This window comes from Bos grunniens, chromosome 7 (genome assembly GCF_055505025.1).
Source record: "Bos grunniens cultivar Pamir isolate PY7600 chromosome 7, Bosgru_T2T1.0, whole genome shotgun sequence".
Lineage (NCBI taxonomy): Eukaryota > Metazoa > Chordata > Mammalia > Artiodactyla > Bovidae > Bos > Bos grunniens.
Genome location: NC_141171.1, coordinates 50,944,465 through 50,970,793, shown reverse-complemented (window position 1 = coordinate 50,970,793; position 26,329 = coordinate 50,944,465). Strand labels below are relative to the sequence as shown.

The window sequence follows — 26,329 nt, the reverse complement described above, 5'->3', positions numbered from 1 at the left end:
AGAGGGTGCTGTGCTTAGTCGCTCAGTCATGTCCGACTCTTTGCGACTGCATGGACTGTAGCCCTCCGGGCTCCTCTATCCGTGAGGATTCTCCAGACAAGAAGAGAACTGGAGTGGGTTGCCATGCCCTCCTCCAGGGGATCTTTCCAACCCAGGGACTGAACCCAGGTCTCCTGCATTGCAGGCAGATTCTTTACCTTCCGAGCCAGAGGAGCAGAGGGAGGGAGGCCTAGTTAGCAACTCCGGGTTTCAAAGCAGCCTTGGGCTCTAGTGAGGTGAATTTTCATCAATGCCCCGTTCCCCATGGCATCTGGGCACAGGCCAGCAGGGCATTGATGAAAATTCAGGGGGAGGCGTTTACCAGCCCCACAGACAAGGTCCAGTCAGTGCTCCCAGCTCTCCTGCCTCTGGCCTCCAGCTCCCTCCTGGTTATGACCTTGGCCAAAGGTGCCCCCACCTCACAGCGTGATAACGGGGGCCACGCCTCCTTCACGCTCTCCCCTCAGTGGACAGCCATGCACTCCCTGGGCTCCAGCTGGCCTCCTCTGCCGGCATTCGTCTTGGTCCACCTTCTACCTGCTGCCATCTGCCTTCCAGCATCCCCCATCCTGGATCTCAAGGGACAGTCCCCAAAGAAACAGCAGGTCCCCTGGGAAGTTCTTGGTCCAGACTCAGCCCCTCATCCTCTCTTTCTGCCTCTAGGACAGTGTCACAGACCCTGGGAACATTCTAGCCTTGAAAATGCTCTGAGCACTTAGGAATAGATCTAAAGAAATGTGTAAGAGTTCTGGAATACCTTACAGAGATGGCCCAGCCCTGGACCCCCTCCTCTTATCCCCTACAACACACACACGCCAGGCCTCTCATCTTCTCTAGCCCCTTGGATCCCCAGACCCTTGAAAGGACCCAGCATTGTCACTGATCAGCCCTGGCTCCTGACAGGAAAGGTTGCAGCCAACCAGGGCAGGTGCTGGGGCTGGGGAGGGCTGTGGAACCCAGGACTGCAGTGCCAGAGCTTAGTGTGGAAAAGAGAACAGCGAGCTATAGGGTTCCTGGGGACCCCTGCCAGCAAGGCTGTAGGACCCTCTGGGTCCCACCCAGCTGAATCTGAGAGGAGCAGAGTGCAGGAGCCTGAGCCATTGTGAAGATGCTGTCCTATCACCCCTCAACCAGGACAGCTGGGGTTCACTGCTTAGAACCTGAGCTCGGTACCCAGAACTGCCACCTCCCCACCTTAACCCCAGCCAGGGCTCTTGGAACCAATTTCCCTGACTCCCTGGACCCCCAGGAGAGGGGAACCACTGGTGGGGATGGCAATCAGGAGGGCAGGTCCTCAGAGCTGTGCTGGAGAAGGGCAGGGGGGAGGGGGGCAGGGCAGAACCCAGAGGCCATTCTGAGGGTGGGTGAGCCGGGAGGGAATGGGGGCAGGCCTTCTGGGGTTCCTGATGACACCCTGAATGGAATGGATGGAATAAAAAGGAGAGAACTTAGGAAACGGAACTCACGTCGTACCATTTGTGCTGTTTGTTTACTTTTTTATTTTGATTTTTTTGCATTTCCGCTTAGCTTGGATAATGAAACTAAACTGGTCAGTTTCATTCCAGTTTCGACAAAAATCAGTTTTCCTTCCTGGTTTTCTGACACTTGTTGTTGTGTATTGGTTCCAAGCCCCGCGGGGAGTGTTGAAAAGCGGGCACACTCCATCCCTCCTGTTTTTCTAGAATTCAGAGCCAAAAGAAACAGTGTCACTGATACTGAATTTTGTTTTAAAAAGGAAAACTTAGGGGGATTTGAAAATGGGGGTCCAAATCACGGTGACTGCCTCCTGTCTGGGCCAGACAGGGGCCTCCGCACTTCCTCTTGCTGCTTTCTCCTCTTCTCTCCGTGTTTTTATAGAGCACGGTTGGTGCGTGACTCTTGGGGACTGGTTCAGGGGATGATGACAGAACAAGACTCTCTTTCCAGCCCTGTGCACATACCAGTGGCATGCCTCCCCTCGCCATCCACCCATCCCCCCATCCCCCACACCCGCGTCCAGGTGATCCCTCATCCCACCCCCATCTGCCTGCTCATCCTCTCCACCTCCACCCCCCTGCCCGCCCCCCATGAGGCCAGAGACGCTTCACTCCCTCCAGTGCCCAGGGCACACCCTCATCCCTCATCCTCCCCTTCCCCTGGGTGAGGGCAGCACACATGGCATTATCCCCAGGCTACCAAAAGGAGAAACTGAGGCCCGGGAGGTGGGGTGGGAACCAGGGAGGCAGAGTCCCAACCTCTCTGCACCCATCCCAGGCGCAGCCCGTGGGCTCTCCTCTCTGCCCCTCTCTCACCCCTGCTCTTCTCCAGCCCTGAGCACAAACCTTCCCGTAGTCAAGGATAATGGCGTGGGGCTAAGGGCTGGGAAGCCTGTACCCCATGTCCCTGAAATTCAGGGAGTCGATCCCTGTCTGAGTGGGAACTTACCCACTACCAGCCAGCCATGCCAAGTTCAGCCCCTGCTCCTGGTTGACAGGCTAATGTAGCCTGTTCCCTGTTACCAGGTCCTGGGAGCAGGGTGGCAAGGCTGTTGGCCACCCCCAGAGCCTTCTCCAGGGATGCCCCCAGCCTCCCGGATGTGGCTCATCCTCAACAAATAAGGCTAATGAAAGGAGCCAGGGCACTACCCCGTGAGGTGCCCACCTCCCACCGCCTTCTCCTTCGTTCAGCCAGCAGGGAACACACTCCCAGGGCAGGAAGGGTAGGACTACATTGCACAACTACAGAGGGCTTTTCTGTGTTGTAGACAGTGTCCACGGTACCACCTGGAGTTGTGCAACTCTGTGGCCATGAAAAATAGGATACGGTCGGGGTAGTCCAGGCTGGGTATGGGGCCAGGAACACAGGGATGTACCAAATTATCCTCCATGTCCAAGAGCCACAGGAAAGCATCCTGGCTCTCCGCAATGGGAATAAATTCCCCTCTGTCCCCTCCTGCTCCTGCACTCCCCATTCTCTCTCTTACACAGATGTGCACACACACACACACACATATACAGGTTTCCCCTGTCTCCAGAGCAGGGCTAATCTCAGACGTTGGACACAGTCAAGCCTCTCTCTTATTCCTTTAAGGATTCCAAGAGTCATTTTGGCAGCTTCCTGGGTCTATATCTTCCACCCCCAAAGGTGCTTCCACTTTGGGAAAAAATCACTTCTACACCTCTCCTCCCATTCCCAAGTGGAATCAGTTTCTGAGAGTTGAGAAAGGAAAGCTGAGCCTGAAGCAAGCTGAATGGAAAGCCTTAGCCACTGCCTCCATTCTCCTGGGTTGGGATGATTGGGAACGAGGGCAAGGGGGTCAGAAAAGGATATACTGACAAAGTTGTAGCTTCCTCTTCCAAAGCACCCTGTTCAACAGGATGAGGATGCATCAGCTTCCCTGGTAGGCTCCCCTCCTCCCTTCTCCAGACACCCCCTCCTCTACTACCGCTCTTTGGCCAGACATACCTACATACACACTGCCCTACTACAAGGACCAGCCTCCTGCCTCACCTGAGGGAGATACCCTAAGGCCCACAGAGACTCCAGCTGTCTGCTCATCAACCGCTTCCCATCCTCCAGGCTAGACTGGAGGCCACAGGGTTTTTGTAAGGGACTTTACAGCCAATGGCCATCACCCCCTGTAAGTTCAAGGGGCTACTGATGGTTGGTATACACTAAAATGCTAAGAGGTATATAGTACATTCACCTCTTGGGGAAGTTTACTGATGAACCGTATTGACCTGTTACTAAGGGGACACTGGTGATGGGCTTACCTAATTTCCTAAATTAAAGAGGCAGAAGAGCATAGAGCCATCTTTGAGTAGGGGGCTAGGGGCGGGGGGGTCAGTCTGGCCCTGTCTGTAAGCTTCCCTTAAGTACCTGGCCTTGCTGGGGTTCAGAAGAGCATACAGGGCTGGGCATGTCTCCCAGAAATCTGCAAGACAGGAAATCACTTGGAGGGAGAAAGGCAGCTAGGGAGCAGAAGGAAGTGGACCTTGGGGGTAAGGACAAGGTCAGGGAGATGGGAGTGGGTGGTTCTATGTAGGAGGCAACCAGGGAGAATGAACTCCCCCCAGAGCCAGGCAGTGACAGAGGAGCAGGTCATGGGGAGAGGGCAGGCGTCCCACGCAGCCAGTTGGCCCCCTGATGTGGAAGAGGCTTTGGGGTCTCCAGGGAGCCTGCTTTAGTCCCCCAGCATCATGATTCTGGCCATCCGAGACCAGATGCCCCACACCAACCCTGGGCCCACCAGCTTTGGGATGCTGGTAATTCAGGCTTCTCTCCACCCTCACTTGTCCCCCACTAAGCTTTCCCCATATATACTGCTCCAGAGAAGCCTTCCCCAAACTGCATGTTCACAATGATTCCTCAGAAAAATGACTTCCAAGGTCAGATAAGTTTTGAACAAACTGGAAAGTTCAGCTCTTTCCTCCTAAATAATTCCTTACGGCCTTTCATATACTAACGTGCACCGCAATTCTACCAGGAAACCAGGCAATGGATTTCCTCAACTTGTTTGGCCACAGAACCCCTCTTCGAGAGAACAGATGAGACATCTCCAAGGCCCCTTTTGTTGTGGGCACACAGTCTAGGAACAGCATTCCCATTCTCCTTTGAGCTTTCTGGAGGCTGCTGCATGGATGAGAAATCCCACCCAGGGCCCTGGCGAGAACCCTTTGGTAGGGCCTGGAAGGAATGGCTCCCCAGAACTTGGTATTCCAGAAAGCTCCCAGCCTCCCAACCCTCCCCACCCCACACCCCACCTGCTGACTGTCTGGCACCAAGGGGCTACAAGTCTGGCTTCATGGGGCCCCAGGCATGAGACTTCAGAAGGGAAGTCTCAAGGACCATTAGGACCTTTAGGCAGTAAGTTCCCAATTTCCCCCACCCAGCTTCCCCAAACCATCTTTTCCCTACCCCCACCCCTGCTTCCCCACCACCTGGAGCTGCATCTATTAGAAAGATTTTGAAGGAGACTTCTGAGCCCTCCACCCAGCCCCGACTCCAGCCCCTCCAGCAACGAGTGTGCCCCAGCGCTCGACTTGGTTTTCTCATTCATCACTGTGCACTTTGATTTCTAACCTAAGCCTCGCGGATGATGCCAGTTTGTTCTGTGATTTTTCCCCTTTTCCTTCTCCAGATGTCCAAACGGATTCTTCGGACAGAGATGTTTGGAGAAACTGCCTTTGCGATTGTACATGCCAGATCCTAAGCAAAGTATGTTTGAAGATACAAACACAAGTCCCTGCTCCTTAGAAAGCTTCTGGGTGCAGTCCCCCCCACTCCCCCCTCATTGTAGGACATAGGGCCAGGGGTGCTGGTTGTTTTGATCTTTGGCTGTTTTTGGTTTCCTTTTTGTATTTTTGGTTTGTTAGTTCTTTTGTTTTGCTTTTTCATTTTTGGCCTAATCCTTGGGTTTAAAGTTCAGGGCTGCAGGTAAGGGGCAGAGTGGTGAGGCCGGTACAAATGGTTAACAGTGGCAAGGAACCCAACTGGCATTGGCAGGAGCCTGTGCCGGGGTGTTGCAATGCCTGTGTCTTGCTATCCTGGCTCTCTCTTTCTGGTTTTCTTTCTTTTGGTAGGTGTCCTGTGGGATACACCGGGGACAGGTGTCAGCAGTTCGCAATGGTCAACTTCTCCAGTATGTCTCTTTCTTCTATTTCTTTCCTTCCCTGCTAACTGACAGTTCTTCCCCACCCCCACCCCCCACCCCGTGGGAAGGATGGGGGCCTTGCTTTCAGAGACTGGGGGAGGGGAATGCGGGGGTGTCCTCTCAGTCCTCATCAGACACCTGTGCGTCTTACCGAACCAAACTTGGGTCTGCTTGCCCAACATGCAGCAAAGCTAACCTACCAAACCAGGTTGAGGGGAAAGAAAGAATAGCGCCTGTTGCAAGGGCGACAAGCAGAGGACTCCAGGGAAGGGATTTGAAAGACTGTGGGCGGATGGGGTCATGAGGTATGTGTTCAGCTCGTGCTCAGTCTCTGACTGGCTGGTGGCAAGGGAACAGGGTGATGCTTCAGGAATCTCAGTCATCAACCTTCTGGCTCCACTCAGCCTGGGCCTGCGTAGGGGTGGTCATCACCTGCTGGGGGTTTTAGTATCTGAAAAACAACTCAAGGGTATACCAGAGGTCCCAGACTTTGTTTTATGGCTAAACTCGTATTATTTTGTCTTGTTTGATTGTTTTCCTTGGTTTCTGCACTTTCTCACTTCTCTGATTAAATGTGCTCTTTGGAACTCGATGAGAAAGCCCTAGGAGGCTAAAGCCTTTCTACAAACAAGAGGCAGGGGTGACTGGGGAGTCATTCCTGGGGAAGGACCTACAGGGCCCTGCTCAGTTTCATGCAGAGGAGACTGATACAGCGCCTGCCTCCTCTGCTTGGGCACAGTCACACTGGATTCTCTTTGCAGCTGGGCAGAGCCAGGCTCAGGTCTCTTCCTCACCAGGGGTCAGGCAGCCTGGCCAGGATGGGAAGAAGCATTTGCAGAGCCCTCACCTGCCTCTGAGAGCCTGTTTGAAGATGTCAGGCTGTTGGGGGGCTGTGGGGCGCAGGGCTAGGCAGTGAGTGTGTGCCTGTGTGTTTGAGAGAGAAACAAGTTCTCAGAAAGCCTGCCTTTGGATCTGGGATCTGGCCAGAGTTTGTTTTGGTTTGATTTGGGGAGATGGGGAGAATTGGAAAGGAGGATTGAGGGAATACAGGCCCCAGGGCAGGGGTTTCCATGGAGACTAGAGACATCTATGTGGCTAAATGTTGGTGGAGGAGGAGGTTATTATTTGTTGCTCAACATGGACTTCCCTAGTGGCTCAGCAGTAAAGAATCCACCTGTAATGCAGGAGCCTTGGGTTCGATCCCTGGGTCGGGAAGATCCACTGGAGAAGGAAATGGCAACCCACTCCAGTATTCTTGCCTGGGAAATCTCAAGGACAGAGGAGCCTGGCGGGCTACAGTCCATGGGGTCGCAAAGAGCTGGACATGACGTAGCAACTAAACAACAAAGATTGTTAAAACTCAGAGGGAATAAGAAACAGAGGGGTAACTGGCGACTCTCTCCAGGTCATCTCTGGTCTGAGTCCCCATCCAGGACTTCATTCCCTTCCTCTCTTCCGCTTCTGAAAGTGGAACTTTCTGGTTTGCAGTGTGTTGAGACTAGTGTGAGCCCTGGAGCTGGGGGATGAGGCCATGACTGTGGCGGGTTTTATCTGGGGCTGGGAGCAGTTCCTCCGAGCACTGTCAAGTGGCGGTGGAGCAGAGCAGAAAGCCACGGACTGGCCGTGGACTCCATCTGGGGCCCAATGGTCCATGGCCCCCATCCTCCAGAGCACCCTAGGCCCCTGATCAACCTACCACCCACCTCCTCCTCTCCAGGGAGGACAGATGGATCCCCTGAGGAATTCGAACTGGATTGATGGTGCCTGGCATGAAGGGGCTGAGGGCAGGACCCAGGGGGTCGCTTAGGCAGCCCTTGGAAAAAAGAGATTTGGGGCTCAGGATAGAGAAAGGAGCCTCCCCACCCTTCTCAGACCATAGCGTGAAAGGCTAGATGTTCCCCCTGACAGGAACCTGGAAGCCAAGATTTGAAGAGGAGAGTGGAGGCGCCAGGGAGGTGGGGGCTGGTCAGCCCAGATGATCAACTATCTTAATAGAGTGTTGGGGGCAGCTCTCTCCCCAGTCCCCTCCCATTCAAGGCCAGGGAGGAAGGCCGTGGGGATAGGAACTGAACCTGTGGGCATGCGGCCCAACAGAATTCTCCTGAGCCCAGGCTCCAGGACCAACTGCAGAGTCAGATCAGCCCTATTGGAGGACTGCAAGTCAGGAGGGTAGAGCAGCCAGTCAGGGCTGAGGACCAGGAGAGAGACAGTGGAGGGCCTTTTCCTTCTCCCCCTTCGGCCCAGAGCCTCCCTAGCTTACGGGACTGTTCTGGACAGGGAGTCCCAGTGCATCCTGAATCAGAGCAGTGGAGCCTCCAGAACTCGGCCGCCGTCCAAGCTTTCCTGCCAGCTGGGCGTCTTCAGCTTTCAGCTCAGATCTCCCGGGAGGGTCAGCCGGGCTCCAGGAGCCCAGGAAAGACTCTGGAAATGCAGCCTTTCTGCCTAGTGTTATTGAGATTCTTGCTGGCACCTTTTGGTAAAGGATTTATAGTCTTCAAGCACTTCGCCCGGAGTACTTCATGCACTGCTCTATCAGATAATTATTGAGAAGGGAGTGTAAAATGCTAACTTAAGTGTTCAGGCTTGGATTCAGAGGGACCTGAATAATATTGCCAGCAGCTAAGCTTACTGTTCTGGGGGCCTCGTTTAACCTCTCTGATTTTCTCATCTGTAAAATGGGGATAATGGCATCTATGCCCTTAGGCTTGCTGTGAGGATGAAACGAAGGGAGACACATGACAGGCTTAGTCGAGGACCTGCAGTTGTTGCTTGAACAAAGCCAAGCTCTTCTCCCAGCTACTGCTGGCCTGGGGGTGAGGGCCCCCCAGAGGCTGACTCTCAGCACATCCTGAGCAAAGTGTCTGACCTTCCCGCTCTGTCCAGACAGCCTCTAGACCTGCAGCCACAGTAACTTCCCCTTCTTCCCCTGACAGCCCCTCCACTTCCCAAGAATCAAAACCTGTGCACCTGGATACCCCTCACATACAAGAGCACAAATCTGCACACACACTCACAAACACACGAGCACATGCCTGCACTCACACGCCAACACACACGTGTGCTGACACCTGCTCACACAGGCACACACACACGAGCACATGCTCTAGGGTCCACATCAGGACCTCCTCATCCAGGAGCCTGAGACTGTGTGTCTCAGGGCCTGTCCAGGATGGAGACTTTGCCTGTTGTCTGATCAGCCAGCCCTGCTGGGAGTTCAGCAGCAGGTGACCATGGTTACTGGTCAGTATGCAAATTTCTGTCCAGTAGGACCTGTCTGTGACTTGGTGGTGTCACTCTATGCTGGCTGAGTGGCAATCAGTGAATATGATGAGCAGAAGACTGTTTGGTTTTTTGTTTGGTTTTTGTTTTGCTGGGGCTGACATAGCTGCAGGCCCCTCAGAATCCACCCATGGGGCAAGGGAAGCAGGGCTGCCTTCTAGGGGCTGGCCGAGCCCTCAGTCACATAACCAGCACTGGCCTTTGGCTCAAAGGGAAGGCCAGTCAGGAGCCCCCAAAGCTGCTGCTATACTGCTTGGTTCCCAGAGGAGTGATACAGGAGAAAACTCTTAAATGACTTTGGGAGCCCTGCTCACTTCTCCAGGTGGTCGTTGTCCTGAGGACTAGCCAGTCAGGCCTGCCCAGGGACTCATTGGGCAGGAATAGCCATGGCTTAGGCCCAAGAGATCACAGACCTGGCCTCTAGCCTCCTTTCTGCCTCCAAATTTGCTGTGTGACCTTGGGGCACCACTGGCCCTCAGCTGCCTCATCTAATACAAACACCACCACAAGTAGTTCTGTCAGCCTCTGGGGTGCCGTGGCCAAGTGGGCTCTTCTCTCCTGGGAGCCTGGGTGCATATCCAAATGCTGTGAGCTCTCTCGAGCTGCCTGGAGGGTCCCCGGGGCTACAGGATTAGCTGCTCAGTGAGAGCTGCCCCTGAGGATCCCTTGAGTCTGTCAAGTTTGTGCTGCTTGCTTAGCACAGCTGGCCAGCCCAGGGAGGTCCCAGGAGGGGAGAGGACTCGCTTTGTTAAGAATTCCTACCTCCCAGCAGTACATGTAAGACCACAAAGAGATCACCCTCAAAGTCAAATTTAACAGGAGTTCCCAGGAGTGTTCATGTTTGGAAGAGCTGGGGATCATGCTTCAGGGGTGTGGTTGCTGCATGGAATCGGGGGATCAGAGCCCCAGAATCTTCCTCAAGGCTCTTTCAGTCAAAGCTGTCCTGCTCGCCTGCCCTTTTCCAATGGCAGAGCCCTCTGGACTCCCTGTCATGGAGCAAAGGAGAAATCCAGGGCTGGACACACATGCCCATGCTCGCCTCCCTCCACAGGAGATGAGAACCTCAGAACACAACTCCACCTCCTCCTGTGCTCTGGGGGAGCTTGCTCTGCACATGGGGAGGCCATGGAGAGGGCCTGGCCCACCACCTTGCCCTCTTCTTCTCCCTGGCTCCGGGCACCTTTGACACATGAGGAAACAGAGACTGTGACTCGCCCACATGCACACAGCAAACGGGACAAAACAGAGACTTGAAGCCCACACTCAGATGCTGGCTGCTACCTTAGAACGCTAGGTGTACTTTTCAAAAGCATTGGAGAGATTTCTGGGCTCCCACCCCAGAGCCCAGTTCCGTTGGCCTGGATGATTCTGAAGCACAGAGGGGTTGCAGACCTTTCAGGGATCCCGTAGCCAGGCCTGATCCCCACTCAGCAGATGAGAGACTGAGAGCCAGACAGGCAGGGAACTCTGGGGTCGCACAGCAGGTCAGTGCCAGAGCTGATTCCTGGGTGGGCCCTCTTATCCGAGCCTTCGATATCCTGGGCATCTACCTCGAAGGGCCATGAGATTGCACACTCACAACATGATCCCACTTCAAAGAGCACAACTGGCTGCCATGCAGGGGGCACAGGTGTTCTACAGGTGGCACGCCTGTCTCTTTCTCCAAGTTGAAGTTTGCTTTCCTAACTAGTGAAAGTAGGCTGACACCCCAAGGCCTCACCCCTGCAAGTTTCTAGGATGTTGGGGGTGTCAGGTGGAGAAGTGACCTGCTCCCCTCCCCACTCCTGCTCCCCACAGACTCTGAGCCTCTATGCCAGGCTCCTAGTAGGTAGGCAGGCCAGTGAGGCCCGAGGGGACAGGACAGGGACAAGGGGCCAGTGTGAGTACCCTCTGCGCTCGTTCTGAACAGAAAAAAGGGCCCCGTGAATGAGCTCAAGCAGAGCAGGCTGTCTCCAGGAGGGGCTGGCTCTGGAGCTGGGAAGGGGAGTACGGGGATGCCTCTGACCCCTGCCCCCCACTCACTTTCCTCCCCGGGGACATCTGCCAACTGACTTCTGCCCCTCCCCACCAGGTACTAACCCCACAGCTCATCTCTAAAGAACCCGCCCTGCCTGCTGAGCCTAACCCTTCTTCTCCCTACCCCCCAGCAAGGGCTCTTGGGGGCTGGGTGCCAGGGAAGGGGCTCAGGAGGCCGGGAGGGGACCCTACTAACCTGCCTTCACCTCACAGGCTGCTGCTGGTGTCTGAAGAGTCCTGACCAACGTTTCTCTCTCTCTCTCTCCTGCCCTTCCCCCATCTCTGTCTGTATCTCTCCCTCCATCCTTTCCCCCTCTGACCCTCCTCTCTCCTGCACTGCCAGAGCACCTTGGATTTGAACTAAAGGGTACGGAGCCTCTATGTATGGGTCAGCACCATCCACACAGCCCCTCTCCTCAGCCTCTGACACCATGTGTGCTGGATGTTGAGTTTCCTTTTCCCCAAAATGGAAAAGGGAGGATTTCAGAAATCCCCCTGTCCCTGCCAGGATGTTCTGTAGTAAACTACGTGGATGTGGGGGAGACGAGAAAAGCTTATGCACGGCAGGGTGCCCTGGGGTTCAGACTGTGCCCAGTGTACAGCAGTGCCCCCTTGCCTGGGGCTGATCACCATGGTACTCAGGGGAACAGGCCCTGTGAGCTGTATGCAGCCCAGTGGGTTGGCCAAAAAGCCAGGTCCCTCGAAGAGTTGGTGTCCAGAAGCCACGGAATCTTGCTTCAGAGAACTGTGCAGAGAGGCAGCCCTTTCCATTTGACTTTAATCCTCCTTCCTTTTCCCATTTCCATTTCCATTGCTTTTCATTCTGCACCAGGCTGGCAGCTGATAACACCTATTTGTCTCTGCCCCCTGCCTCATGTTTGTCTGCCAGGCTTTGCCATCTGCTTGAGGCTGTTACTCCTATCATGATCTCTCTCCATGAGGGCACATGTGTTTGTCTATGGGCAGCACCAGCGAGGGTCTAGGGTGGGCTGGTACCTCCTGCCTCCCAGCTCAGAACCTTACCTCCCTCCTGTGACTGCCCTCTGGCCCCTGGAAGATGCCCTGGGCAGGAAGGGACTCTGAAGTCCATCTTTCCAGCTCTCTGGCCTTGTGCTGGGAGCGTCCACCCTGGTCCATGCATGTTATATAGCTGAAGAGAAGCAGGAGCTCAAGAGGGGTTGAGGCTTCGATGCAGTCAGACCTCAGATGTGTGTGGAGCTGGCAGTTATGAAAAAGCTGTTCATGTGGCAGGTTGGGGGAGGCCCTAGTTCCCCTGCCACCTAACCACCGTCAGCTGTTCTCAGAAGATGGAGCTGAGAGTCTATGTGTAAGAGTATGTCTGTCTGTCTATCTGCTGTGATGGGGTGGGGAGGAGAGGGGTCAAGTCTGTGGTGTCCGTGTGATCCTGCCAGGGGACACAGGGGTGAATCTGTAGGTGTGTGTGTCTGTGTTGTCATGGGGGTGCTGATGTGTTTACACCTTGTTGGATCTCTCAGTGCAGGGTGTGAGCACACGGAGGGGTGCAGTGGGTGCAATCTTTGTTGTTAAGAGCTGAGCATGAGCAGTGGGTGTGGAGGCAAGTGTGAGCATCTGTAATGTGACTGTCTGTAAAGGTGGTCTGTATATTCATTCACTCACCGACTCAAAAACATCTCCTGAGCCCCAGAGTTGGCCAGACCCTGGGGATCTAGCACTCAGAGTTGCTGCGCTCCTGGCAGAACAAGCAAACAAGAAAGATATCAGGTGGTGGTAAGCATTATACATAAAATACTGGGTTGGCCAAAAAGGTTGTTCGGATTTTTCCATAAGATGTAATAGAAAAACCCAAATGAACTTTTTGGCCAGCCCAATATAAGGGAATGGGACAGTACCTAGCCAGGGTGAGGACTGACTCTAACTAAGTGATCAGAGAAGGCTTGTCCAGTGAGGTGACGTTTGGGCTAAAACTTGACAGAAAGTAGCCAGCCCTGCAAACAGTAGGTGGGGGTAGAGTGTTTATGGTGGGGATACAGCAAGTTAGGGATGACGTGGATGGGCCCGCCTTGTTCGGTGGGCAGGACTGCCAGTGACTCTGAAACACAGCAGATATGGGGGAGAGGACCACAGATGGGATCTAAAGGAAGGGACCGCGTGACTCTGGGTCTTGTGGGCCACGGTAAGGCTTTTAGGTTGTATTTGAATTGCAGGGGGATGCCAGTGTGGGTTGTTAAGCATTCTTAAAATGATCTGCTTTATGATCTTTATGAGGAGTAAAATGATCTGCTTTATGACTGGAAATCAATGTGGCTTTGGGGCAGAGAATAGACTGGGTGAGGGGACAGGATGTGGAGGAATAGAAGCAGAGAATCCAGTCAGAAGGTGGACAGCTGTCCAGGGAAAGATGACATCATCTTGGACAAAGCTGGAAGCCCCGGAAGAGGTAAGAAGTGGTCAGATCTGGGATCTATTTGGGAGGTAGAGCTGAGAGGACCTGCTGATGGATCAGGTACCAGAGTGGGTGGGGAAATCAGGAACGAACGATGCTGAGGCTTGGAGCCTGTGCAGCAGGAAAAGTGATGCTGCTGCCGTGGAGATGGGAAGGGAAGAGGGCAGGTGGCAGGGTGGGCAGAGGGGGTCAGTGCATCTGCCTGGCTGTGGCCCTTGGCTGTAGGAATCTGGAGCTAGGGGAGAAGTTGCTACAAGAGAGAAATGTGAGATTCAGCGGCATACAGATGGTATTTCCAGTCTGAGTCTGAGTGAGATGATGGAGGGAGAGAGGGCAGGTAGGGAGAGGAAGACACCTGAGAGCTCTGGGCCTTTCTACCCTGAAGCCCACATGGAAGAGCGGGGAGCAGCAACTGAGACAGAGATGAGCCAGTGCAGGAGGAGGAAATCCAGGAGAGAAGGCCAGCCGGGGAAGTGAGCCCAGCTGGGGGAGTCTGCTGAGCGGGACGTGAATGGACCAGAGGCTTGGCAGCAGGGGGTTGTTGGTGACCATGACCAGAGTGGTCTCAAAGGAGTGACGGAGACAGAGGCCTGACTGGAGGACTGAGTGGTGGCCAGGGAGGAGAACCACAGGCCAAACGAGGACCACAGAGCCCAGAGGTGGGGATCTTGGGTAAAGGGCTGTTTGTTTTACGGCTCTGCACGACTGTGTGTCCTTTGACCTGATCACGTGCACGGCGGATGTGCGTGAGTGTATCCCTGTATCCCTGTCAAGGATCTGTGTGTCAGCCAGGCGTAGTCCTCCAGGTATGTGTGTCTGGGCGTCTGTACCCTGTCTGTGCTGCTGGGTGTACCTTTGCCACAGGAGGCACTGCAAGCCTGGGGGCCTAGGCACATTGCCCAGGGTTCCACCAAAGTGTTGGATCTGGTGCCCACTTATCCCAGTCTGCTGGGAGGGAGCAATGTGGAAGGGCCGGCCAGCAGGTGCAAGTGGGAGTGAGGGTGACCATGTTGTGTGCTATCCCCTTTTTCCTTCTCTTCCTCTAGGCTTTCTCTGTTCTAGAAGGCTGCCCCAACAAAAAGCGGGGGTAGAGGGGATGGTCAAGTCTTTCTTAAGGCTCTGAGGCCCAGCCTAGCTCAGCTCCTTCAGAAGAGTAGAGGTCACTCCTGAGCACACGGCTGTCCTAGGGAGCTGTGCTGTCACTTGTGGGCTCCCCACAGGCAGAGACGGGGGGCCAGAGTGGGCCAGGGCCACACTCTGACCAGGCTGTAGGGATAAACCAAAGCCTTTTTCCCCATGCCCACCTCTGCAGGCCTGGCCCACTCTGTCCCTGATCCTGGCACCCCTCCTAAGGCTAGGCTCTGGACCTGGTGTCTAGAACAAGAACAAGCCCAAGAACAAGCTTGTTCTCTAGCCCTGAACAAGCCACGTTCCACCTTCCTCAGGAAGCCAAAGTGGCCAGGTCTCTGCCCAGGGCCTGCATGACCACCGCTGTGAAGACTAGTTTTCCCCAGCCTATCAAGGCTCTTGGCAGCCACTAGGCCATAGTGGGTTACCCTCCCCTATGACCTCGGGACCTTCACCTTCATCCCACCTCCTCCATCCCCCTGCATTTTCCACTCATCAGGTAGAGCACAGGGTTTGGGAAAGTGAACTCAGGTGTAGTCACTTGTGACCAGATCCATGGGTGGGTGGCATTTGGGAGAGCAGGAGGGAGAGAACTGCCTAGGGAGGGAAGAGATGGATGGGAGCCCAAGGTACGAGGGGTAGGGGAGGGTCTGCACCCCTGCCTCTGTGGGTCTGCCCCCTGCCTGCCCCCTCACACCCTCTACCCCTGCAGAAGCTGAGGAACTGTACCAGAAGAGGGTCCTGACCATCACTGGGATTTGTGTGGCTCTGCTGGTGGTGGGCATCGTCTGCGTGGTCGCCTACTGCAAGACCAAGTGAGTTGTCGGCACTCAGGCCAACCAGGGGCTGCTTCTGTGGGGACAGGCTCTCCTCTCCAGTCCACCATGCCTGGCCTGGCGCCCCCCTTGCTCTTCTCCTCTGCCCCTTAGGGGCAGCTGGTGTCGGGCCAAAGGGCCAGGCCAAGAAGCAGGAACAGAGTGGGGAGAGACAGACCCCAGAGGACTGAACAAGACTGGTCATAAGCACAGGCATCGAAAGAAGACAGATCTGGGTTCAAATCCAACTCTGCCATTTCCTGTAACCCTAAGGAAATTGATGAACCTCTCTGAGTCCTCATCTGTAAAATGGGCATGATCCTAGTATTGTACCTCAGAGCATCCTGCAGGGAGCATCTGCCCTGTCAAGTAGGCAGACACTGGGGCAGTGTCGGAGGTGGGGAAGCACAGAGAGGGAGGCCCCTTCTCAGGGAAAAAAGAGAGCTCAAAGGGAGTTGCCTGGCCCCACCCAGGAGCAGTCCAGGCAAGACACCTTCCAACACAGAGAAGGTGGAGTTGGGGCCCCCCTGAGTAGAGGAAAGGTGACATCAGAACCTTGGAGCAAGGGGCAGAAACGGGGCTGGACAATTCCAGCAAAACAAAGCAAGCTAAAAGACAAATGCCAGGGAGTATTGACTGTGTTCATGGAGTTTGAGCAGCCCAGGCTAGTTGGAGCAAAGGATGGGGGTCAAGAAAACAAGGTGCATGAGTCTAAAAGAACAGCTGGAGCCTGCATGGCACCATAGGGACTTGAATGTCAAGCTAGGGAGACTGGGTTTATCCTACAGATGGTAGGAAGCCATTGCAGGTTGTAAAGTGATGTAGTGCAGAGAGAGGATTGTCACATCTGTTCTTATCTAGAAAGCAGGAATCTGGGCATGACCACCATTTGGGGGCTGAGCCCTGGGGTCTTGGTTACTGCTGCCCCCATATATGAGATCAAAGGCCTTGCCAACCTTGAGATTTAGGGCCCAGGGAGCCCAGAGAGGAGACTGAGCCCACATAGGAAAACTGAGGCCCAAAACTGGGGCGGGGAAGCAAGCACCATGTTCTAACCTATAATACATTTACTCATTTCAACAAATTTTCATTCAACACCTGCTGAACAGACACCAGGCCCTGCACCAGGCAAATGGCCAGGGCTCTAAGCAAGAGGTGTGGGATCATGGGATGTATTTCGGGGGTGCCTAACTTCAGCTGGAGGGCAGGAAGGATTTCCCTGAAAAAAGGTGCATTGTAGCTGGGCCTGAGTCGAGCAGAAGTTAGCAGGTGAAGGGGCACGGAATGTGCTGCAATTAGATGCAAAGGCCCAGAGGCCAGAGAGGCACAGTGTCGGATCAGAAACACGCCCTCCAAGGATGAAGTGAGTGGGGGTGTGGAGAGAGAGTGCTAGGGAGAGGGACAGGATGCTGAAGACCCATGAAGGGTTTGTAGCAGGGGAGTGACATGATTAGACTTGTCGATTACAAAACAGATGTACTGAGCTCTTAACATGTGCCAAAGCAAAGAGGCCCCACAGGTCTTGTTTCCCTGACCATAGCATCCTGTTTTATTTTCTTCATAGCACTTTGCTGAAAGTACTTGTTTATTTATTTTTATTATTTTTTATTTATTTTTATTATTATTAGGAGAGGCAGATGATGTGTTTATCATCTGCCTCTCCTACTGGCCTGCAAGCTCCATGAGGGCAGAAACTATATCTGTCTCCTCTGCTCCAAAACTGCATCTTTGCTTTGTTCAGTCACTAAATCACATCTGACTCCTTGCGACCCCATGGACTGCAGCCTGCCAGGCTCCTCTGTCCTTGGGATTTCCCAGGCAAGAATACTGGAGTGGAATGCCATTTCCTCCTCCAGGGGATCTTCCCGACCCAGGGATCAAACCTGCGTCTACTGAATTGGCAGGCAAGTTCTGGCACATAGTAAAAACCCAATCAATACCAAATAAATGAATGAATGAGCAAGTGGGTCAGCACTGTATTGAATATCTTATCTACTCTTCATACTCAGTGGTCTTGGAAATGGATAGATGATCAGTCCATTTTACAGATAAGGAAAGTGGAGCATGGAGAGTTTAAGTAACTTGCCCAGAGTTACACAGCTAGAAAGTAGAGTTCTACTGTCTCAGCAGAGCCAAAGCTCATTACCACTACACTCAGGTACTGCTGAATGCAGGCTGGTAGTGATGATGTAGGGGTCGATTGAAGGGGTCCTGGCTGAGGGCAGCCTGAGCCCAGCAAGAGCAGTAGCAGGAGATGCCATGGCAGTCCAGGGCACAGGTAGCCCAGTTCCCTGGAGTGACAGCTAGGGGAGTTCATGCTTTGTGTGTGTCGTGGGGTATGGGGGTGCCAGGCTAATGCACCTTCTCCTGCAGGAAACAGCGGAAGCAGATGCATAACCACCTCCGACAGAACATGTGCCCTGCCCACCAGAACCGGAGCTTGGCCAACGGGCCCAGCCACCCCCGACTGGACCCTGAGGAGATCCAGATGGCAGATGTGAGTGGTGATCCCTGGACTCTGACCCCTCGCAGTAGAGACGGCCTTCTCATGCCCCCTGCAAGAATGCGCCAGGGAGGCAGCGACCCATCCTGGGCTCAGCCTTGCCTACTAGCCTGGCCTCGCCTCCCCAGGATGACTCAGCCTCACTTGGCCCACTTCCTCAAGGGAGGTCAGGGGCTGGACTTCCAGGGGCCACTCCTGCCCTAACACCGAGTTACATATCCAGTGGACCATCCTCCCCACCGCGTGAAGCTTACTGTCTCATTTCCCCGAGCCCACCAGGAAGGAGGGCCAACTTGGTCATCTGTCACTAACTGCCCCCTCAAACTCTCTGTTGCAGTATATCTCCAAGAATGTACCCGCCACAGACCATGTCATCCGGAGGGAAACGGAGACCACCTTCTCCGGGAGCCACTCCTGTTCTCCTTCTCACCACTGCTCCACAGCCACGCCCACCTCCAGCCACAGGTGGGCACCACCCAGGCCCACAGATCCTGGCAGACTCCTGTGTGCACACCCACAGGGCGTGCACATGCGCATCACACACCTGCCTGGGGACACACACAAAACTCCCTGGCCAGGCTGGGCTCTGTATTAAGGGTCCTAGTGAGCCAGAGGATGGAGGTGGGGAGGCTTCAAACCAGAACCCATCACCAAACGTCCATCCAGGTCAAGAAACAGGATTCCCGTTTCTAGTCTAAACCAGCCCCAGAGGAGCAACAGCGTCACTGTGCTCCCACCTAACATTTAGTTCTGTTTGGACGTCATTAGCACCACTTCCTCTGGCAAAAAGTGCCTGGTACCTCAAGTACCCACAGCTATTCAGTGTCCTCTCCTGAGGTTTCCACGTGAACCTAATCCACCTTAGCCTCTCCAGAGGTAGGGAAGCCTGTCTACACAAGCACAAAGTCATACAGCTCTAAAGAGAACATGGTTGACCCCTTTCTTCCCTGGGGAGTAGGGTCCCTGTATATTGGCCACTGGGTCTGGGTGGTTGCGGCAGGTATCCCGGGACCACGGGAGTGGAGGGGTCACAGCCGAGGAGACCAAGGGGAGGTTGCTGCAGGGAGGAAAGGAAGAGGGCTGTATGCACTGCAGCCCACTCACCCACAGGCCGTCAGCTCGCCTCCTCCCCAGATTGGGATTTAGCATTTACGACATTACACATCAGCCCAGAGTGGAGGGCAGTGAGCTGAGGGAGACTGAGAAGGAGTGAAGAACCAGGGCGGGGGTGGGCCTGGGACCACACGTGCTGGGCTGCCCTACCCCTTCCTGTCCCCTCATGTCACTCCCACCTGACTTCTCCAGGCATGAGAGCCACACATGGAGCCTGGACCGTTCTGAGAGCCTGACCTCTGACTCCCAGTCGGGCATCGTGCTGTCATCAGTGGGCACCAGCAAGTGCAACAGCCCAGCGTGTGTGGAGGCCCGGGCACGGCGGGCGGCAGCCTACAGCCTGGAGGAGCGGCGCAGGGCTGCCGTGCCACCTTACCACGACTCCATAGACTCCCTGCGTGACTCCCCACACAGTGAGAGGTCAGTCTCCGTGACCTGCGCCCACCTCAGCCAGAGAGCTGGCACCACTGACCTGGGGCCGATCCTGTGGTCACTTCAGAAACACTCCAAAGAGCCTCATCCCTGTTTTTCAGATGGGCAAGCAAGGTCCCTGAAAAGTTCAATGTTCTGCTCAGGGTCATTAACATGTTAATGACAGGCTGGGACTCTAGCCAGTAGACTAGAGTGTTATGTGTTATGACTATTTAATTTAATTGTCCTACTAGGACACTTTTCAGAGTAGAAGAGAATGTTAGTAATAATCGCACTGGAACATCAGGAACAAACAGGGGCTGTCCTGGACAAACCAGAACATATGGTTGCCCTACGCTGGTGTCACCTAGAGGCCCCATGTCCCAGGAGAAACAGACACCAAGATCAAACAGATGAGAGAGTGGGAAGAGAGGCTGTCTGTGAGGAAACTGATCAGTGCAGGATGGGAATGAGCCAAGAATTCCTGAGGCCCTGGAAGCATCAGCGACTAGGCCCCCATGGATCAAGATGCCATTGGGTTCCCAAGCAATGAATGCAGTGAGAACCAGGAAATCCCCTTCTTCCCTGACTCACAGGCAGGAGTCACAGGGGCCAGGCTGCCTCTTGCTCAGCCCTTACATGGCCCCTTGGCAAGTAGGATCTCTGGGAGGAGAGCAGAAAAAGGGGAATGGACTAGGAACTCCTTAGATGGTAGAGAGTCTGCCTGCAATGCAGACAACCTGGGTGTGATCCCTGGGTAGGAGAGATCCCCTGGAGAAGGGAATGGCTACCTGCGCTATATTCTTGCCTGGAGAATTCCATGGATAGAGAAACCTGGAGGGCTACAGTCCATGGGGTTGCAAAGAGTCAGATACAACTGAGTGACTAACACTTCCATTTTCACAAGGAACTCCAGGCTAGGGTGGAGAAGGCTCAACTCAGCCTATTCCATGCCAGCCACGGGCACAAACCACTGAAGCTCCCAGCTGCCCATGAAAAGTGCTAAACATAGAACACCCCACTAGATCAGAGAAAGCCAGTCTGACCACAGGCTCTGAGAAGCGACTAGGTTTTTCTAATACTAACCTTTCCAAGCCCAGTTCCACCACCTGTGTGACTTGGGGCACGTTGATCACCTCTGTGCTTTGGTTTCCTCGGCTGTAGAACAGTGAACATTATACCTGTCTTGTGGCTTTTATGAAGGCTACCTAAGATCAAGCGCAAAGCTCTTTGTCTGATACCTGACATGGAGCTGGTGCTTACTAGGTGGAGCTGTGGTTATCAACAGTAACAAGAGCAATAGAACTCCTTGATGGGTGGAGGTAGAAAGGTTGGGAGGGACTTCTGGGCGAGGGGAACACCATGAGCAGTTCCAGCAGAGGCACTGAGGACAGAGCTGGTGAGTGAGGTGCCTCGAGGTATGGGGAGAGGGGAGCTGGGCGTAAGCAGGCAAGCTGGGGCTAGATAGACAGCCCTGGGTGGGTAAGCAGGAAGGGCCTCCTAAAGCAGAGATGTGACTTCAAAAGATTGTTCTGGGAAGTGCATAGGCCGAAGAAGGAAAGATCCTGGGGTGGGGCATGACCAGAGTGAACATCCAGTCCCAGGATGGAGTAGAGCAGGGTGGAAGGTATGATCCAGGAGAAAGGGAATGAATGGGTAAGACTTGATGGATGTACATGTGGAAAATGTGTAAGAGGGAAGACAGGGGAGTCAGATGATTCAGAAAGACAGTATAGGGACTTGAGCAAGCAGTGAGGTGCCCAGCTCTACCATTTGAAAGAGAGGCAAGGAGATGGGAGTCCCTGTCCTGAGATAGACAATGGCTGGGCAAGAGGCTGGTTTACCCAGAAAGGGAAATGTGGAGAAAGAACAGGGACTGGTGCCTGGGACCCACACTGGGAGATACTTGGAAGGGCAAACTTTTGAAGGAACTGGTGCTCTTTAGCTCCAAGCAGAGATGCTTAAGTGTGGTCTTGGTATCTGTGCTCTGGGCTGAGCTCCTACTTGAGGTGGGAGCAGTCACTTCCCTGAGGCAGATTTTAGCTTCACCTTAAAAGGGAATAGTTCCCCACTGTAGCCATCAGCCAAGGGATAACTGTCCCTGAGGGAAGGGGAGACCAAGTCACAGGGGTGGCTGAATGCAGGGACTAGAATGAGTAATTGGGCAGTATGAGTCCTGGTTTCTGCCTGTTGTTGTTCAGTCACTCAACTGTGTCCAACTCTGCAATCCTATGAACTGCAACACACCAGGCTTCCCTGTCCTTCACTATCTCCCGAAGTTTCTGCAAACTCATTTCCATTGAGTCGATGATGCCCTGCAACCAACTCATCTTCTGTCTCCCCCTTCTCTTCCTGCCCTCACTCTTTCCCAGCATCAGGGTCTTTTTCAGAGTCTGCTCTTCGAATCAGATGGCTGAAGTAAACTGGAGCTTCAGGATCAGTCCTTCCAATGAATATTCAGGACTGATTTCCTTTACAATTGCCTGGTTTGATCTCCTTGCTGTCCAAGGGACTCTAGAGAGTCTTCTCCAGCACCACAGTTTGAAAGCATCAATTCTTTGGTGCCCAGCCTTCTTTATGATTCAATTCTCACATCCATACATGACTACTGGAAAAATCATAGCTTTGACTAGATGGACCTTTGTTAGCAAAATAATGTCTCTGCTTTTTAATTCTCTGTCTAGGTTTGTCATAGCTGTTCTCCCAAGGAGCAAGCATCTTTTATTTTTCATGGCTGCAGTCACCGCCTGCAGTGATTTTGGAACCTAAGAAAATAAAGTCTGTCACTGTTTCCATTGTTTTCCCATCTATTTGCCATGAAGTGATGGGACCAGATCACACGATCTTAGTTTTTTAAATGTTGACTTTTAAGCCAGCTTTTTCATTCTCCTCTTTCACTTTCATCAAGAGATTCTTTAGTTCCTCTTCACTTTTCTGCCATTAGGGTGGTATCATCTGCATATCTGAGGTTACTGATATTTCTCCCAGAAATTTCGATTCCAGCTTGTGATTCATCCAGCCCAGCATTTTGCATGATGTACTCTGCATATAAGTTGAATAAGCAGGGTGACAATATACAGCCATGATGTACTGCTTTCCCAATTTGGAACCAGTCCATTGTTCCATGTCTGGTTCTAACTGTTGCTTCTTGTCCTGCATACAGGTTTCTCAGGAGGCAAGTCAGATGGTCTGGTATTCCCATCTCTTGAAGAATTTTCCACAGTTTGTTGCCATCCCCAGTCAAGTCAATAAAACAGGACTAGAGTTTTTCTGGAATTCTCTTGCTTTTTCTGTGATCCAACAAATGTTGGCAATTTGATCTCTGGCTCCTCTGCCTTTTCTAAATCCAGCTTGTGTATCTGGAAGTTCTCGGTTCACCTACTGTTGGAGCCTAGCTTGAAGGATTTTGAGCATTACTTTGCTAGCACATGAAATGAGCACAACTGTGCAGTAGTTTGAATACTCTGGCTTTTGCCCTTCTTTGAGATTAGAATGAAAACTGATCTTTTCCAGTCCTGTGGCCACTGCTGAGTTTCCCAAATTTGCTGGCATAATGAGTGCAGCACTTTAATAGCATCATCTTTTAGGATTTGAAATAGCTCAGCTGGAATTCCATCACCTCAGCTAGCTTTGTTCATAGTAATACTTCCTAAGGCCCACTTGACTTCACATTCCAGGATGTCTGGCTGAGTGATGGTGAGTGATCACACCATTATGGTTATCCAGGTCACTGAAACCTTTTTTATACAGTTCTTCTGTGTATTCTTGCCACCTCTTCTTAATCTCTTCTACTTCTGTTAGGTCCTTACCATTTCTGTTCTTTATTGTGCCCATCTTTGTGTGAAATTGTTCCCTTGATACCTCTAATTTTCTTGAAGAGATCTCTAGTCTTACCCATTCTTCTCTATTTCTTTGCATTGTTCACTTAAGAAGGCTTTCTTGTATCTCCTTGCTATTCTTTGGACTGCAAGGAGATCCAACCAGTCCATTCTGAAGGAGATCAGCCCTGGGATTTCTTTGGAAGGAATGATGATAAAGCTGAAACTCCAGTACTTTGGCCACCTCATGCGAAGAGTTGACTCATTGGAAAAGACTCTGATGCTGGGAGGGATTGGGGGCAGGAGGAGAAGGGGACGACAGAGGATGAGATGGCTGGATGGCATCACTGACTCGATGGATGTGAGTCTGGGTGGACTCCGGGAGTTGGTGATGGACAGGGAGGCCTGGCATGCTGCGATTCATGGGGTCGCAAAGAGTCGGACATGACTGAGCGACTCAACTGAACTGATTCTTTGGAACTCTGCCTTCAGTTAGGTGTATCTTTCCCTTTCTTGTTTCCTTTTCACTTCTTTTCTCAGCTATTTGTAAGGCCTCCTCAGACAACCAGTTTGCCTTCTTGCATTTCTTTTTCTTGAGGATGGTTATGGTCACCACTTCTTGTACAGTGTTACGAACCTCTGTCCATATTCTTTGGCAGTCTATCAGATCTAATCCCTTGAATCTGTTTGTTACTTCCACTGTACAATCATAAGGGGTTTGATTTAGGTCATACCTGAATGGCCTGGGTTCACATCCCAGCTTGACCACTTCCTGGCTGTGTGAACCTTGAGTAAGTCACTTAAATCTTTTGAGTCTGTATGGCATTAACAGACGCCTCTTACAGATTTACTGTATTAGATGAACTGGTACACGTAAAATGCCCCAGCCTAAGCCTGATCCAAAGTAACCATTCAGGAACACTGGTGACTGTGAACATCCCCACAACCAAGGACCACTGATACGTGTATGGAATCACCCAACAATGCTATGGAATGACCACTGTGTTTATTCCTGATTCACAGATAAGTAAACCGAGGCTCAGAGAAACAGGAAATTGCTTAGGGTCACAGGAATACCAGCATGGCTCCTGCGGGAGGGATCCTAGGCTAGACTACTGCTTTGCATCAGGTCTTCCCCATCCCCTGGCCACCAGCCCATGTCTCTGCCTCTCCCCGCAGGTACGTGTCTGCCCTAACTACGCCTGCGCGCCTCTCTCCCGTGGACTTCCATTACTCGCTGGCTACGCAGGTGCCGACTTTTGAGATCACGTCCCCCAACTCGGCGCACGCCGTGTCGCTGCCTCCCGCCGCGCCCATCAATTATCGCCTGGCGGAGCAACAGCCGCTCCTGCGGCAACCGGCGCCCCCTGGCCCAGGACCGGGGCCTGGGCCCAGCGCGGACATGCAGCGCAGCTACGACAGCTACTACTACCCCGCAGCAGGGCCGGGGCCGCGGCGAGGGGCCTGCGCGCTGGGCGGCAGCCTGGGAAGCCTGCCCGCCAGCCCCTTCCGCATCCCGGAGGACGACGAGTACGAGACCACGCAGGAGTGCGCGCCCCCGCCACCGCCGCGGCCGCGCGCCCGCGGCGCGTCCCGAAGGACATCGGCGGGGCCTCGGCGCTGGCGCCGCTCGCGCCTCAACGGGCTGGCGGCTCAACGCGCACGCGCGGCGCGGGACTCGCTGTCGCTGAGCAGCGGCTCGGGAGGCGGTTCGGCCTCGGCCTCGGACGACGACGCGGACGACGCGGACGGGGCGCTGGCTGCCGAGAGCACGCCTTTCCTCGGCCTGCGCGCGGCGCAGGACGCGCTGCGCTCGGACTCGCCGCCGCTGTGCCCGGCGGCTGACAGCAGGACTTACTACTCCCTGGACAGCCACAGCACGCGGGCCAGCAGCAGACACAGCCGCGGGCCGCTCCCACGGGGCAAGCAGGACTCGGGGCCCCTCTAGGGCCCCCGCCGCCCCCTCCGCCTCGCCTGCCCCACTGTCTTTAAGGAGAACAGAGACCGCCGACTGGAGAGAGAAAGGAGGAAAAAAAGAAATAAAAATATTTTTATTTTCTATAAAAGGAAAAAGGTATAACAAAATGTTTTATTTTCATTTTAGCAAAAATTGTCTTATAATACTAGCTAACGGCAAAGACGTTTTTATAGGGAAACTATTTATATGTAACATCCTGATTTACAGCTTCGGAAAAAAAAAAGAAACAACAAAAAAAAGAGATGGGCCAATTTTTTGACTCTTTAATAGAAACCTATATTGTGGTGCCTTTTGCTGTACGCTAATCTGGAGCTCCTGGAGAGAAGTGTGGGTTGTGGGGTTGGGGGAATGTAGGATCCCAAGCTGGCGGAGGGCAGGGGTGGGGGGCGGTGAAGAGGAACCAGAGAAAAGAGGCCATGTTGTTTGGGTTCCGGTGGGGGCGTGGGTAGGAGGGTCGCAAGAAAGAAAGTGAGGTCCGAGGTCCGGAGTAGCTTTTGCCCCCTCGTAAGATCTGGAGTTCTGGTCCCCCTTAGCTGTGGGTGGGGATCCTAGGCTTGGAACTAGAGTTGGGGTCAGGTAAAGTCCAGGGGGAGACTAAGGCCCAGCGACAGCAACCAGAATGGGGAGGGGGCCTCCCCGCTCCTCACAGCTGCTAAGGAAGGGGGCTCTGAGAAAGAGGTCTTCGCAACAGCCTCTGCGGGGGAGGGAGCAGCTCTGCCAGGGCCCCAGTGTTCGCGGCTCCTCCCCTGTGGCCTCCAGGACGCCCCTCCGTCCTCTGCAGCACCTTCGTTTACAGGTCGTCTTTTCTATTTTACGCCTGCATGTCCTTTGCATTTCAGATTCTTTAGATTGGATGCATGGTCACACTGGGACCGAGAAGAGCCACTCAACAGTGTATTTGATTCCCCTTTTAGCAATAAAGTAACACCATTTCCTTCTCACAGCCGGACTCCCATCCCCCACCCCACCTATGACTTCCACTTCCTCTCCAGCCCTGACCTCCCCACCCCACAAAACTGGGTCCACTGCTAATTTGTCAAAAAGGTAATTGTTTAAAAAAACAACAACAAAAAACCCTAAACAAATGGGAACCCTGCCCCTTGAAATGTCCAAACACCTGACTGTTGACACTTGAACATTTTTATATTATAAATAAAATCAGAAATAACTCA

The 26,329-nt window shown here is 53.5% G+C and overlaps 1 protein-coding gene across 6 annotated transcripts in view; it reads left to right on the top strand.

Moving 5' to 3' along the window:
- Window positions 1-26,329, top strand: part of NRG2 (neuregulin 2) — a 195,557-nt gene extending 169,228 nt beyond the window's left edge. For 3 of the 6 annotated variants that reach the window (XM_086411963.1, XM_086411965.1, XM_086411964.1), the window contains 6 exons: window positions 5,159-5,235; window positions 15,232-15,334; window positions 17,708-17,831; window positions 18,175-18,302; window positions 19,143-19,370; window positions 24,359-26,329. In XM_086411963.1, coding sequence (XP_086268089.1) covers window positions 5,159-5,235; window positions 15,232-15,334; window positions 17,708-17,831; window positions 18,175-18,302; window positions 19,143-19,370; window positions 24,359-25,127 — 1,429 coding nt within the window. In that variant the 3' untranslated portion in view covers window positions 25,128-26,329. Of the gene's footprint in view, window positions 1-5,158; window positions 5,236-5,600; window positions 5,660-15,231; window positions 15,335-17,707; window positions 17,832-18,174; window positions 18,303-19,142; window positions 19,371-24,358 lie in introns of those variants that run through there. The other 3 variants (XM_086411967.1, XR_015167492.1, XM_086411968.1) reach the window with 3 other exon arrangements.